The 13,445-nt window shown below is 46.3% G+C and overlaps 1 protein-coding gene across 2 annotated transcripts in view; it reads left to right on the forward strand.

Moving 5' to 3' along the window:
- The first annotated feature begins 338 nt into the window (after window positions 1-338).
- Window positions 339-13,445, forward strand: part of WWTR1 (WW domain containing transcription regulator 1) — a 138,600-nt gene continuing 125,493 nt past the window's right edge. Inside the window, exons 1-2 of one of the 2 annotated variants that reach the window (XM_046002664.1) lie at window positions 339-516; window positions 1,453-1,886. In XM_046002664.1, coding sequence (XP_045858620.1) covers window positions 490-516; window positions 1,453-1,886 — 461 coding nt within the window. In that variant the 5' untranslated portion in view covers window positions 339-489. Of the gene's footprint in view, window positions 517-652; window positions 1,018-1,452; window positions 1,887-13,445 lie in introns of those variants that run through there. The other variant, XM_046002665.1, reaches the window with a different exon arrangement.

Below are 13,445 nucleotides of genomic sequence, written 5' to 3' on the forward strand. Positions count from 1 at the left end.
CATTTCTAGTCACCCGAGTCACGCGAGGAGACTAAGCACTGATGAATGGTTTCAAGGTTGTTTGTTTACAACGCACCCACTGGCAAAGCCGCAGCTCGAGTGACAGAGGCACTTTCTGGGCACCGTCTGCGCTCTAGCAGACAACTGCAAGCCAAACAGCCAAGATGCCTCCTCGCCAGACCAAATATGGTCACAAGCGCTAAGCAGCCTCCCGTGGAAAGGCTGGCCTTGCCTCCCCGCGCCAGGGCGGACCCGAACCCGCCCTCAGGCAGAACCTCGGATCAGCGCGGCGCTCTGGGCGCTCCCGGCCTAGACCCGGAGCACGAAGGGAGGGCGCGGCAGCCAGGACCGGCCCTTCCCCCTTCTGGGCCGCGCGCTCGCGTGCCCTCCGCCGCCCCCAGCCCTAGTTTCGGTCTACAAGCCCTTGATTCAGCAGGCGCAGCCACTTTCCCTTTGATCTCGCCCTAAGTCTGCGGTAAACTCGAAGGAATGCAGGTCCAGGGCTCCGCGGGAAAGGTCTGCGCGGCCGGGAGGAGTGGATGGGGGGCACCCGTCTCCTCTCACCCAGCGAAGTACCTAACACGCCCAGGGTTTTCTGGAGCCCGGGTGGGGGAGGAGGAGGACAGGAGGAGGAGGAAGGGGAGGGACGAGCGGGGGCAGGCAGGCTCAGGACTAGAAGGTCATGCATAATTCAACAGCTCAACTTTCGGGCCCGCCTCTTTTCTGGGAGTGGGAGTTCGCTCCAAACTTTGTTTATGGGACAGTCCGGGAGCCGCGGCGGCCGCACAGTCTGCTTTTCCTCCGCCTCCTTCTCGCGGAGCACGAACGCCTGAGGCCAGTTCGGGGGATGTGAGAGCCGAAGCCCCTCGACTGCCAGGCACCAAGTCGGGATTTGCCAGCCGGGCCCCGGCTACAAGCCCGCGAGCTCGGGTCGCACCCGGCGACTGAGGCCGGACGACGAGTTCGGGCGGGACGGCGGCCGCCGCACGGCCAGACTCGGCTTCGCTGCGCGCCCAGGTAGAGCCCGCTGGAGCGCGGCCGCTCACCCCGTTCCACCCCTGGGCGCCTAGGCTCCTTGGGCTTCCGGAGTCGCGATGCCGTGGAGCTGGCTCGGGTTGAGACTTTGGGGGGCTGCCTGCCCGGGAAAGTTGCGACCTGTCCTTCGCCACCAACAGTTCGGCACCCTCCCGAGTGTAGTTACTCCCCCCTCCCCACCCCCGCCCTTCCTTCTCGTCCTCCTCCCGGCAACTTAACTTGCTTTGAGAAAGTTGCATAATTCTCTAGGCGGGGAGGGACCCCTCCCCCATCCGGCTGGCCTTACCGCTGAGTGTCTGGGATCCTGAGGCGAACACCTATCACTCTCCTCTTTTTCTTTTGTTTCTCTCTGTCCCCGGACACCCTCCTCCGACTTTATTAAATAAAAGGCTGATCTGACCTCCTTTCTCTTCGCAGAAGATGAATCCGGCCTCGGTGCCCCCTCCGCTCCCGCCACCCGGGCAGCAAGTGATCCACGTCACGCAGGACCTAGACACGGACCTCGAAGCCCTCTTCAACTCGGTCATGAACCCCAAGCCCAGCTCGTGGCGGAAGAAGATCCTGCCGGAGTCGTTTTTCAAGGAGCCTGATTCTGGCTCGCACTCGCGCCAGTCGAGCACCGACTCGTCCGGCGGCCACCCCGGGCCCCGGCTGGCCAGCGGCGCCCAGCACGTCCGCTCACACTCGTCGCCCGCGTCCCTGCAGCTGGGCACCGGCGCGGGTGCTGCAGGCAGTCCAGCGCAGCAGCATGCGCACCTCCGCCAGCAGTCCTACGATGTGACCGACGAGCTGCCCCTGCCCCCGGGCTGGGAGATGACCTTCACGGCCACTGGCCAGAGGTACTTCCTCAAGTAAGTCAGCCCGAAGTTAGGGGGGCACAGTCCCGGTGCCCAGGGTGCGCATGCTTGTTGGGATGCGTGCGCGCGTGCGTGTGTGTCCTTCCACGTTTCTTTCCGAAGGATCTGGGAAGCTGGAAGTAGGGAGTGCGTCTCTGGGTGTTGGAATGGTAAAGGATAAGAAGAGCCTCTGGTGAGGTTCTTCCAGGGTCATGGAAGTCCCAAGAGATTGGGGACCTGGAAACACGTAGAGGTAGGAGGGGGAAAAAAGTAGTTTCGGAGTGATTCTCATGAAACACATAGCTGACTTTGTCCAGAATCTGGAATAGTGATACAGATTTCTGGGCACAAACCCTTACCCCCTTACCTGTCCACTCCAAGACAGATACCCCAGAGCTTGGCCCATTGGGATGTGACATAGAGGTAAATTCTAGAACATTTTGAGCATGGGAAGGAGAGGGACTCTGGTAGTATAGGTGGTCTGCAGTCTCTCCATTCTTAGGAAAAGCAAGCTAGAAAAGTGAACACTGCTTGGTAGGCCTTGCTGCTCCCAGCTGAGTGATGTAATGACCACACAGCACAGTGATGTAATTAGCAACTCTGTGCTGAAGTAGTTGCGGCTGGAAAATCAATTGTGTGGAAATTGGGTCGGGAGTTTTATTATGTTGCACTTAGTAACCTAAAATACCAACGGATTGGGAACCTGTTTTGTTAATGATGCTTCCCTTTCACATTGTTAGGGTTTTCTTGATGTGATAATTTTTACATTAGACTGTACAGGAAAATATTCACAGACATAAAGGTTGTTTCAGTTGTGCTACCCTAAGATAATTATGTTCCAAGCTGGAACTTGAAATGGAACCAGTGAGGCCAAGGGGCGGGGGGTCAGGCTGTTGATGGCCTGGTGGAGGTTGTGCCAGCTGGACCACTTGGTTCCAGATTGCCTGCACTGGGGGGCCATTCACTGCCATGGAGAGAAACTCCTCTTCTTAGAACATGCCTTAGACTTTACCTTAAAGTTGAAATTGCTTTGATGCAGAGGCCTTAGTTTAAAACTTCTGCTGAGACATTATGTGCTCTTTTAAAAATACAGTCAGGCCTTTCTTTGTCATTAATATTTGACTGCTGTCAGTTGGATCTCGCAGCAAATATGTATAATGGACGGGGTTTGCTGTAGCCAACTCTTTGTCTCATACTGGTAACCAGTAATTCCTTCCCCATCCCAGTGCTGTTTAGATCTTGTGCAAGGAGGAGTTCTTTATTTTGTTTCCGGGGTTGGTGTGATGCTGAGAAGCACTTGTCCTGAAAGAGACTTGATAGTCATTCTACAGCTGGCCTTCCCCCAGGCTTTGAGTGTTAGTGTGGACATGTACTCAGTACTTCGGCTTCTAAATGGCTGGTGGAATTCAAGTATGTGATGTAATAACATGACATTTTTCTAAAAGTGATGATGCTGTCCTGAAGGATGACGTTAGTTTCTGTGGTACATAAAAGCTCCAAAATAATCTTGGATTAAGTTTACTTAGGTAAATGTGGTTTTGAATATTTATTGTGACTGTTATAGAAATGGACTTAGTAATAAATGCACATAGAAAGTGGTCCAGTAATTTACAGTAATTTAGGGGGATCTTTTTTGGTCCCAAATGACTTTTAAACTGCGCTTAGGAATATACACACACACAAATACATGATATATGATCAGTATATCTGTGATTATAAAAAAATATGAAATAAGAACTAGGCTTGCCTAGGAAAGCTAGGAGAAAAAGGACCCCTCCCCCAAAAGCAAAAAAAATTACTTTTTATGCATAATGACTGAATGATTGAAACTAGGGCAAAAATGGAAGTTAGCTTTGGGTTTAGAGAAAGTTGCTCAGATTCATGTATCCCTTCCCCCCAATTACAGCCACTCTGCAGTCCAAAGCTGAGTACATCTTCATTCACTTTGGATAGTCAAGGAAGACCACAGCTGAAAAAATGTAGGTAGTAGGCTAGTTTGATTCGACGCAGCCCTGGGAAACTTTCTGGCCAAGGAGCTAAGGCAGTTTAAGAAATAAAGTCATTGTGACTATTGTCGTTCAAGACAAGCAATCTGCCAGGAGTTCTTGGAGTTTTGGGGGAGGCTTTGTTTAAAGTTGGAGTAAGTTAACCCACTTTTTTTTTAAGATTTTATTTATTTATTTGACAGAGAGAGATCACAAGTAGGCAGAGAGCCAGGCAGAGAGAGAGGGGGAAGCAGGCTCTTCCACGAGCAGAGAGCCTGATGCGGGGCTCTATCCCAGGACCCTGAGATCATGACCTGAGTCGAAGGCAGAGGTTTAACCCACTGAGCCACCCAGGCGCCCCACAGTTGGAGTAAATTAAATGCGGTATGTCACACTTTGTTACACAGTCTCCAAAGGCAACATATTTTGATGGATTAAATAGAAGCTTGAAAAATGGTGGCATCTGACCCTCAGTTAATCATAAAATCTATTTTGCTCTAGCATCTGCGAAGTGGGAATAGCAGTGGCATCCTATTGTTGATTCTGTCAGTCAAGGCTTTTATAAATGTAGGTGTTTGGGCTCCTAGCCACCTGGCACACTGACTGACAAACACTGATTACATTAAAGATTAAAAAAAAAAATTCTGGTTACAAATGGGATACATGTTTATTACACATGAACCAGAAAACAGAATTACAATGAACACAGTTTGGCTTCAGTAGGACTTTATATTCTTACAGAAAAATTTTATTTGAGTAACAGTGTATAAGAAAAAATATTTTATCCTCACTCTTTTCTTTCTTCTTCTTCTTCTTTTTTTTTTTTTTTTTGAAGATTTTATTTATTTATTTGAATAAGAGAGAGAGAGAACAGAAGTAGGCAGAGGGGCAGAGGGAGAGGGAGTGGGAGAAGCAGACTCCTTGCTCAACAGGGAGCTTGATGGCGGGAGTCGATGCTAGGACGTGGTAATCATGATCTGAGCCAAAGGCAGATGCTTAACCGACTGAACCATCCAGGCGCCCGTTATCTCAACTCTTAAATATAATTTCAGTGATAACATTTGCTTGTCCCTCCCAATTTTTAGTAATAATTTTAGTGTTTTCCCTTTTCTGAAGAGTGTCATAGAAAATTATTTTTGTCAAAGTGATCTATGCACTTAGTAACAAATCCAGTAATACAGAAGGACTTTTGTTGAAAAACAATGGTTTCCTTCACCTCAAGACACAGAGGGAGCCTTTTAGGTTTTAACTGTTTCTGTATTTAATTCTTTGATTGTTAACCCTAGTATGCTTTTATCACCATTTTTTGATTTATCAACTTTCAACTTCTAATTGAAAATGAGAGTGTAGCTCCTTGAACTGTTTTTTTTTTAATCTCCCCCAATTTTGGTATTTATATTATTTTTAGTTTGTCTGTTAGATCATTCTTTGTCAACTTTGACAGTATTTCTTAACTCCCCTTTTGTAAGTCAAGGAGGTTTGGGGCTGTCCCTAGAATTCTTGCTCTTTGTCCATGACACCTTAATGGTCCAAAGCCCGGAACCCATAACCAGCAAGTTTTGTGTTTTGCTTTTAACTTGACCTACTTACCCATAAATTATTATTAAAGTTGAAAATCTAGAGACAACTTTTATGTTATTACATTTCTATAACTATAATTAGTTGCTTCTTATATTAAGATTAAAGTTTAGACTTGTTACCTTCCGTCTGGTGTCAGGACTCCTGGGCAATCAAAGGAGGATATATCCGGCACCAAAGTTGAATGGGTTCTTTCTTTCCATCAAACTCTTTCTTTCTTTTAAAGATTTTATTTTTTATTTTAGTGATAGAGAGCAAGTGTGCAAGGGGGGGGGGGGGCGAAGCAGCAGGAAGGAGAGAGGATCTCAACCCAACTCAGCACTGAGCACAGAGCCTGACACGTCTCCATCCCGAGACCTTGAGATCAGGACCTGAGCTGCCTGACCCATCCAGGAGCCCCTGAGACTCTTAACCAGTTGTTTAAATTTGTGTCACCTTTGAGTTTCGTCATAATTGGATCTTGACTCTCTGAAACATTTTTTCAAGTATTTCTAATTGTTTTTTATTTGTTCATGTATTACTTGCCTCTCAAAATTTTTTAGGCTCTAAATTCCATCAGTTCTGTTAAGTCTGATTTCCCTAAGCTTTTATACCCAGATTCCTTTATCTTTTTGTGCCATTCTGGATTCTGATTGTTCTCTAGGTGTCCAACAGAGTTGTCATCCTGGCATTTTTCTTTTCTCCTCTCCATGGGTGGAAGTAGCGTTTCCTTTTCTCATGTCTTCCTCTTTTTTGGTTTATGCCCTCATTTTGCTGGAGTACATCCTTGAGTAATTTCTTTTCTTTCTTTCTTCCTTTTTTTAAAGATTTATTTATTTAAGAGAGAAAACAAGTGGGGGCGAGAGGGAGAGGGAGAAGCAGACTCCTCACTGAGCAGGAAGCCCTATATGGGACTCGATTCCAGGACCCTGGGATCATGACTTGAGTGGAAGGCAGATGCTTAATTTAAGGCTGAGCCACCCAGGCGCCCATGCTTGAGTAACTTAATAAGAATTGTTTGTGGGAGGTAAAATATTCAGATACTTTTTAATTTCAAAATATTTATTTTAAAAGTTGTTTTAAATTTATTTTCTTAAAAAAAGAACTGACTGTTTTTTTTTTTTTCCTGTTTTCCTTTGGATGGCAATAAAATGTAGTTGATTTCATGAAGGGCCTTTTGTCCTTAAAAATATATTGCCAGCTGCCTCAGTTTCCTTGTCTGTAAAATACCTATTAATAAGAGTAATAAATTTCATGATTTAAGGATATTTTGAAAGACTAGATGCGATAACATATTTGAAGAGTCTGGCTCATAACCGACTTTCAATACAAGTTCATTCTTGCCTCCGGTTGCATCTCTGTCCACACACATATGCTCTCTACCTGGCCAAAATCAGATGCAGAAACCTTGGCAGTAGGATAAAAGCTGGTTGTGACTCTTGGTTACAGTTATGGCTCTGAATGACAACCTGGATCTGAAATTGAAAGTCAGCTTTTTAAATGTAAAATAAAGACAATTTTCCTGTTAAAAAACCTGAATAGGAATGTCCATTGTGGGTGCCCTGTAACTTCAGCATCTCGAGGATACGGCATCCCTTCTAAAGACAGTGTACTTTTTTTGTTGTTGTTGTTCTTTTTTTTTTTTTAAATCTGGCTTATAGCTACTGGTTGGGCCAATTTTACCTGTAGGGTGTAGGGTGGAGGGGAGGGGGGGAGGGATCAAGAAGTGGAGAGAGAAGAGGAGGCAGGGGTAAGTGACATCTGCTGATGACCAGACAAGGCAGTGAGCTGAGTCAGTGCTTTCCAGAGAGACAACCCCAGAACCACCTGTGGAGCACACTCCTGACACGTGTGTGTGTGAACCTTTTTTTCTCATAACCCTAGGCGCTTTCACACACACACACACACACACACACACACACACACACACACACATGCATATATTTTTTAACCCTCACAGTGACCCTCTGAATAGGTATACACTATTATCTCATACTATTCTTGAGGAAACTGAGGCTCCCTGAAGTTGAGTAAATGGCCCAGGGTCATGTATCACGTGAGTGGCAGGGATGGGATTAGAATAATGTGATCCTAAAACCTGTACGCCTGCCCCTGCACCATGATGCCTCATGCCAATTACATGCCCATAATTAGGCCCTGTAATTAGGTCTTCTTGGTGACCAGATAACTCTGGAGTGGTGGATGGAGCATTGGAGTTTGCTTTTGAACTCCCTCTGGGTGGTCAAATGTGGAGCTCTTGGAGCTGGAGAGAGAGAGGTGATGAGAAAAACAAATAAACCAGAAATGGATGGTATATCCACAGTGCCTATTTACATTTTATTCTTATCAGGGTCTTCACCATTAATAAATGTGTATCATTTTATAGGGAGCACAGATGGGACTGGGAAGGCGGGTGACCTCATGGATGTCAGGACCAGGGACACTGAGGAGGCCTTGTGAAAAAGGTTACTTAAATAAATGTTAGTAAAGTAGTTTCAAGGGAAAAAAAAGAGCTGGCTTGCTTCTCATTGTCTTTATCATTGCAGAGATTGATGAGAAATAAATTGCTGTAGAGGTTTGAGGCAATATGGAGCTTGGTTTTTGTTTGTTGACTAGTTAGGATTTACAGGAATTATAGCCTTATATATCATTCTCTCCTTTCTCTTCCATCTTCAGTTCTGTATCTAACCACAGGAGAGGGTGATAGAAGTCAAAAGAATCAACCAGTCCCAGGGGCGTCTGGGTGGCTCAGTCAGTTAAGTGGGCTCGATGCTCAGTGGGGAATCTGCTTCTCCCTCTGCTCTTTCCCCTGCTTATGCGCTCTTTCTTTCTCTCAAATGAATAAATTAAAAAAAAAATCTTAAATCTTTTTTTTTTTTTCCTAAAGATTTATTTATTTGACAGATAGAGATTACAAGTAGGCAGAGAGAGAGAGAGGAGGAAGCAGGCTCCCAGCCAAGCAGAGAGCCCGATGCAGGCTCGATCCCAGGACCCTGGGATCATGACCTGAGCTGAAGGCAGAGGCTTTAACCCGCTGAGCCACCCAGGCGCCCCCCAAAAATCTTAAATCTTAAAAAAAAAAAAAAAACAACCAGCCTACCAGTCTAGGGGATGGTTTTCTTTTTGAGAGGTGGTTTGAAAGACTGAGCACTGAAGTAATTAGCTTATTAATGAAGGGCAGATTCTGAGAGGGTGGCCCTTTCACTGAGGGGGCTGTGCATGTTCAGTGCATTGAAGTAGTCAGGAGAGCTGTGTTCTCCAACTGGATTCTTTGGCCCCAGTCCATTCAGATGCTTTGTGAACATGGGGTTTCTGGACCAGGAACTTTGGGATATGTTGCATGCTCTATCCTACTCTTGGAATTTCACAATATACATTAAGGACTCCAAAGTCACTTATCAGAAAAACTAGTTTATTTTTGTTTAAGCCAGTATTTCACAAGCTCATGTAATTTTTTTTTAAAATGTTCAGTGAGGAGGCCACTTTTTTTAAAAAAAAAAAAGATTTTATTTATTTGACAGACAGAGGTCACAAGTAGGCAGAGAGGCAGGAAGAGAGAGAGGAGGAAGCAGGCTCTCAGCAGAGCAGAGAGCCCGATGCGGGGCTCGATCCCAGGACCCTGGGATCATGACCTGAGCCTAAGGCAGAGGCTTAACCCACTGAGCCACCCAAGTGCCCCAAGCTCATGTGATTTGAACATTTTTATTCCAGCTATCATCGGTTGCCATCCTCTGATGAATGCTTTACAGATCTTACTTTGGGAAATCTTTTCTGTGCCTTTGTTATTTTTATAGTTGAGATTTTTATATTTGAGTCAAGTTACAGATTTTTTTTTCCTTTCCAGTGTGCTTTGGGGATACATAGTATATTTTCATTTATATCTCTTGATTTAATTGTTAATTATTAGTGCTTGGAAATAAAAAGTGCTATATGTCAGACAAGTGGGATATAACACAAGAAAACCAGCAATTACAATACCTTGTGGTAGATAATAGGGTAGTCCTGATTTCACTTTCAAAGGTGTGTGTGTGTCTATGTGTGTGTATGTGCTAGAAGGATAGATACCAAAATGTTTTCAGTGGTCATCTCTGAAATTCTGGATGATTTTTCTTGTTTACTTTCTGCCTTTCTGTATATTCCAGATATCCTACAGTAAACATATGTTTCTTTTCTTTTCCTTTTTTTTAGGATCTTACTTGTTTATTTGACAGAGTGAGAAAGCACAAGCAGGGGGACCAGTAAAGGGAGAGGGAGAAGCAGACACCCCACTGAGCCGGGGGCCCCATGCAGGGCTCAATCCAGGACCCCGGGATCATAACCTGAGCTGAAAGCAGGCATTCAACCATATGAGCCACCCAGGCGCACCATATATTTCTTTTTAAATTGGAGGGTGGGGGGGGCGCCTGGGTGGCTCAGTGGGTTAAAACCTCTGCCTTTCGCTCAGGTCATGATCCCGGGGTCCGGGATCGAGCCCCGCATCGGGCTCCTTGGCGGGGAGCCTGCTTCCTCCTCTCTCTCTCTCTCTGCCTGCCTCTCTACTTGAGATCTCTATCTGTCAAATAAAAAAAAAAAAAAAAAAAAAAATTGGAGGGTGGGGTAGTTACAAAAACTGTAGAAGAAAGAAGGCAAAGAAGGATGTAAAGATGCAGTAGTAGGGGGGACCCTTGGCTGGCTCAGTCAGTGGAGCTTGTGAGTCCTGATCTCAGGGTTGTGAGTCTGAGCCCCACATGGGGTGTAGAGATTACTTAAAAATAAAATCTTAAAAACAAAAAATAGATGGAGTCGTAGATTTGGGTAGGTGTGGTAGGGTGTGGGGAAATCTCTCAGCCATAGGTCAGTAACCGGAGCCTGGAGCTTACGTTACTAAATGGAGGCTCTTTGGGAACTGCTTGTGTTTTTCTCGTTTTGGGTTATTTTCTTTAGGCACAGTAATGGCTAAACTCTTAACTCAGAATTCTCCATTCACGTTGCCTCAGGATAAGAAGTAGGATTATGGCAGATCCTTAGGTCACACAAATTTCCTTCAGCGTCATCTTTATTTGCATGCCCTCTTTCCTGGACTTCTGATGTTCATCCAGGTGCAGCAGAGGATAAATACGGAAGGAAGAAATGATACTCATTTGCTTGGCCCTAGTTAGATGAAGTGAAATCAGGAAATCTGCGTAAAGTACTTAGTGCTGTGGCTGGCACAGTAAGTACTGCTAATAGTTTGTTTATTGCTGGGACTGTTCCCAGTTGAGATGGCAGTGGCGGGGACATGTGTGTGATCTCTGGAGACCTTTCCTTCATACCACCGTAAGGATTGTTAGCTGTTTCAGCATCGACAACAAGAAATCACCAGCAGGTTTCCCCGACCTCAGGCAGCTGATGGTCTAGCTGGGGAGACAAGGAGAACGCAGACGAAATCAGGCGAAATAGCTGCGTCTGGACTCTCTGAGCAGCTGCTCACCGTGTGTTGGAAGCTCTTGGGAGGAGTGTCACAATAAGGCAATCGTTTCTGTTATGGTTACGGGTCTGAACCTTGCAACTGTGCTGAATGTCTCTTAGTTCTCCCATTGGCTGTCCTCCCGCTGGCCCCAGGAACTTGGCACAGTCTGTTACCTGTGCCTGGAACATTATTTTCCTGCTTCTTGCCTGGCTAACTCCTGCACTCGTTTCAGGCATCCGCTTCAATGCCATCCCCTGCAGGAGGTTTTCCCTGACTCTCAGCCCCCGCAGGAGCGTAGATGCTCCTGCTGCTCGCCTCCCGTGGCCCCCCAGCTATAGCACTGCTGCCAGATTTCTGTTGCGTTATTTCTCTTTTTCACTATACGGTCACCTCCCTGAGGGTAAGATTGATACTTGTCTTGCATGACATTATGTAAGATCAGCACAGTGCCTGGCAAAGAAGCGGGTGCATGATAAGGAAGGAATCCTCTAAGACTTTCTGGCAGCCCTCTGCATTGGAAGCCCATGCACTAGAATTCCTCATCGGAACCTGCCATGCTGAGGAATGGAGTTCCATTGTGTCTGTGCCTCTTGGACTGCAAGCGTAGAATCATAGGTCCAGGGGCGCCTGGGTGGCTCAGTGGGTTAAAGCCTCTGCCTTCGGCTCAGGTCATGATCTCAGGGTCCTGGGATCGAGCCCCGCATCGGGCTCTCTGCTCCGCGGGGAGCCTGCTTCCTCCTCTCTCTCTGCCTGCCTCTCTGCCTACTTGTGATTTCTCTCTGTCAAATAAATAAAATATTAAAAAAAAAAAAAAAGAATCATAGGTCCAGGGGGGCCTGGGTGGCTCAGTGGGTTAAGCCTCTGCCTTCGGCTCAGGTCATGATCCCAGCGTCCTGAGATGGAGCCGCACATTGGGCTTCTTGCTCGGTGGGGAGTTTGCTTCTCCCTCTGCCTGCTTGTCTCTCCCTGCTTGAGCTCTCTCTCTCTCTAAATAAATAAACTTTAAAGGAAAAAGAAAAGAATCACAGCTCCACATACTATGATGCAGTGGAGAAGGTGGATAGGGGGATATGGGTGTTCAGAGAAGTCTCTGTAAAGCTGGTTGACATACATGGAGTCTTGAAAAATGGGAGGAATGTGGGTAGGTGAGCAAGGAGGCCTTCCAGGAAGGAGGGGGTGGGAAGACAAGTTCAGAGGCAGAAGTGCTCAGGATGTGTTTTTGAGGCCAAGTCAAGTCCCTACCTTGGGTCGAAAGTTAAGTGACGGTTGGTGGATGACTGTGCGTCCCACTGAGGCTCCAGAACCTCAGCTAGGATGGGCACAGTGACCTTCTGCTAGTCAGTGTCAATTTTCTCATACCCTCATTTTGAGATACACCAGTCCTGGCTTTATCTGAATGTGGCACAAGACCCCCTCATTGTCTCCTATGTTGAGGTCTTCCTAGTTGTTTAAGGAACTAAGGATACCGATTTAAAAGAGTTTGAAATGATAGAACCTTTCATAACAGTTCACTCACCCATCTGTCCCTCCACAGATCTCTCTGTCTGTCATAGATTTGATTTAGCATGTGCTATTCCACAGTAGTGTGTCGTCTTTGCTTTCCAAGTTAGTAGGATATTAGGCTACCCCACTGAGTCTGCCATTTCTGCTTATAAACGAATAGCTTGTGGGTCCGACTGTTCCAGAATCCTCTCTTGTGGTTTTGGATGGTTTCTCAGTTTCTCTGAGACAAATCAGCTGGCAGAGGCAAAATGGAGAGTCCAGAAACAAAGTTATTCCACCAAAGCCCACCTGGGCCGTGCCCCCTGAGGATACCTGGCTGGGCAGCTAGGGGCCTCCCTCTCAAGCACATCCTTCCTGAACTCTCAGTGAAGACTCTTGAGAGCCTTTTCACACAAACTCACAATGCTGAATCATGGGTTAATGTTTTCAGATAACTTATTTATTTATTTAAAGATTTTATTTATGTATTAGGGAGGATGAGAGAGGGGGAGGGTCAGAGGGAGAAGCAGACTCCACACCAAGGGGGGAGCCTGATGTGGAACTCAGTCCCGGGATTCCAGGATCATGACCCGAGCCCAGGGCAGTCACTTAACCAACTGAGCCACTCAGGCACCCCAGATAACTTCTTTAAATTAAAAAAGCAAATAATTTTTTAAAAAGATTTTGTCCATTTATTTGAGATAGAGAGAGAGAGAGAGAGAGCACAAGTGAGGGACACAGGGAGAGGGAGAAGCCAGCTCCCTCCTGAGCAAGGAGCCCGACGTGGGGCTTGATCCCAGGATGCCGGGATCACGAACTGAGCTGAAGGCAGACACCCAACCAACTGAGCCACTCAGGCACCCCCCGGCCAAAAAAATTTTTGAATAGGTAGTATGTACACATAAATGATAAAAATATTCAAGTAATACCGAAGCATATACTGTGAGAGTTTCACCCTACCCTAATCCTCTGGTCCCCTTCCTTTAGCACCAGTTTCTTTCATCTTTCCAAAGAACTCTATGTGAGTAAAAGCACGCACGCGTGTGTGTGTGTGTGTGTGTGTACCCGCTTAGACTGTTTTCAGTATAGTGCAAATGGTAATGTCCTATACTGTAGTGTATA

Source organism: Meles meles, chromosome 4 (assembly GCF_922984935.1).
Source record: "Meles meles chromosome 4, mMelMel3.1 paternal haplotype, whole genome shotgun sequence".
NCBI classification, from domain to species: domain Eukaryota; kingdom Metazoa; phylum Chordata; class Mammalia; order Carnivora; family Mustelidae; genus Meles; species Meles meles.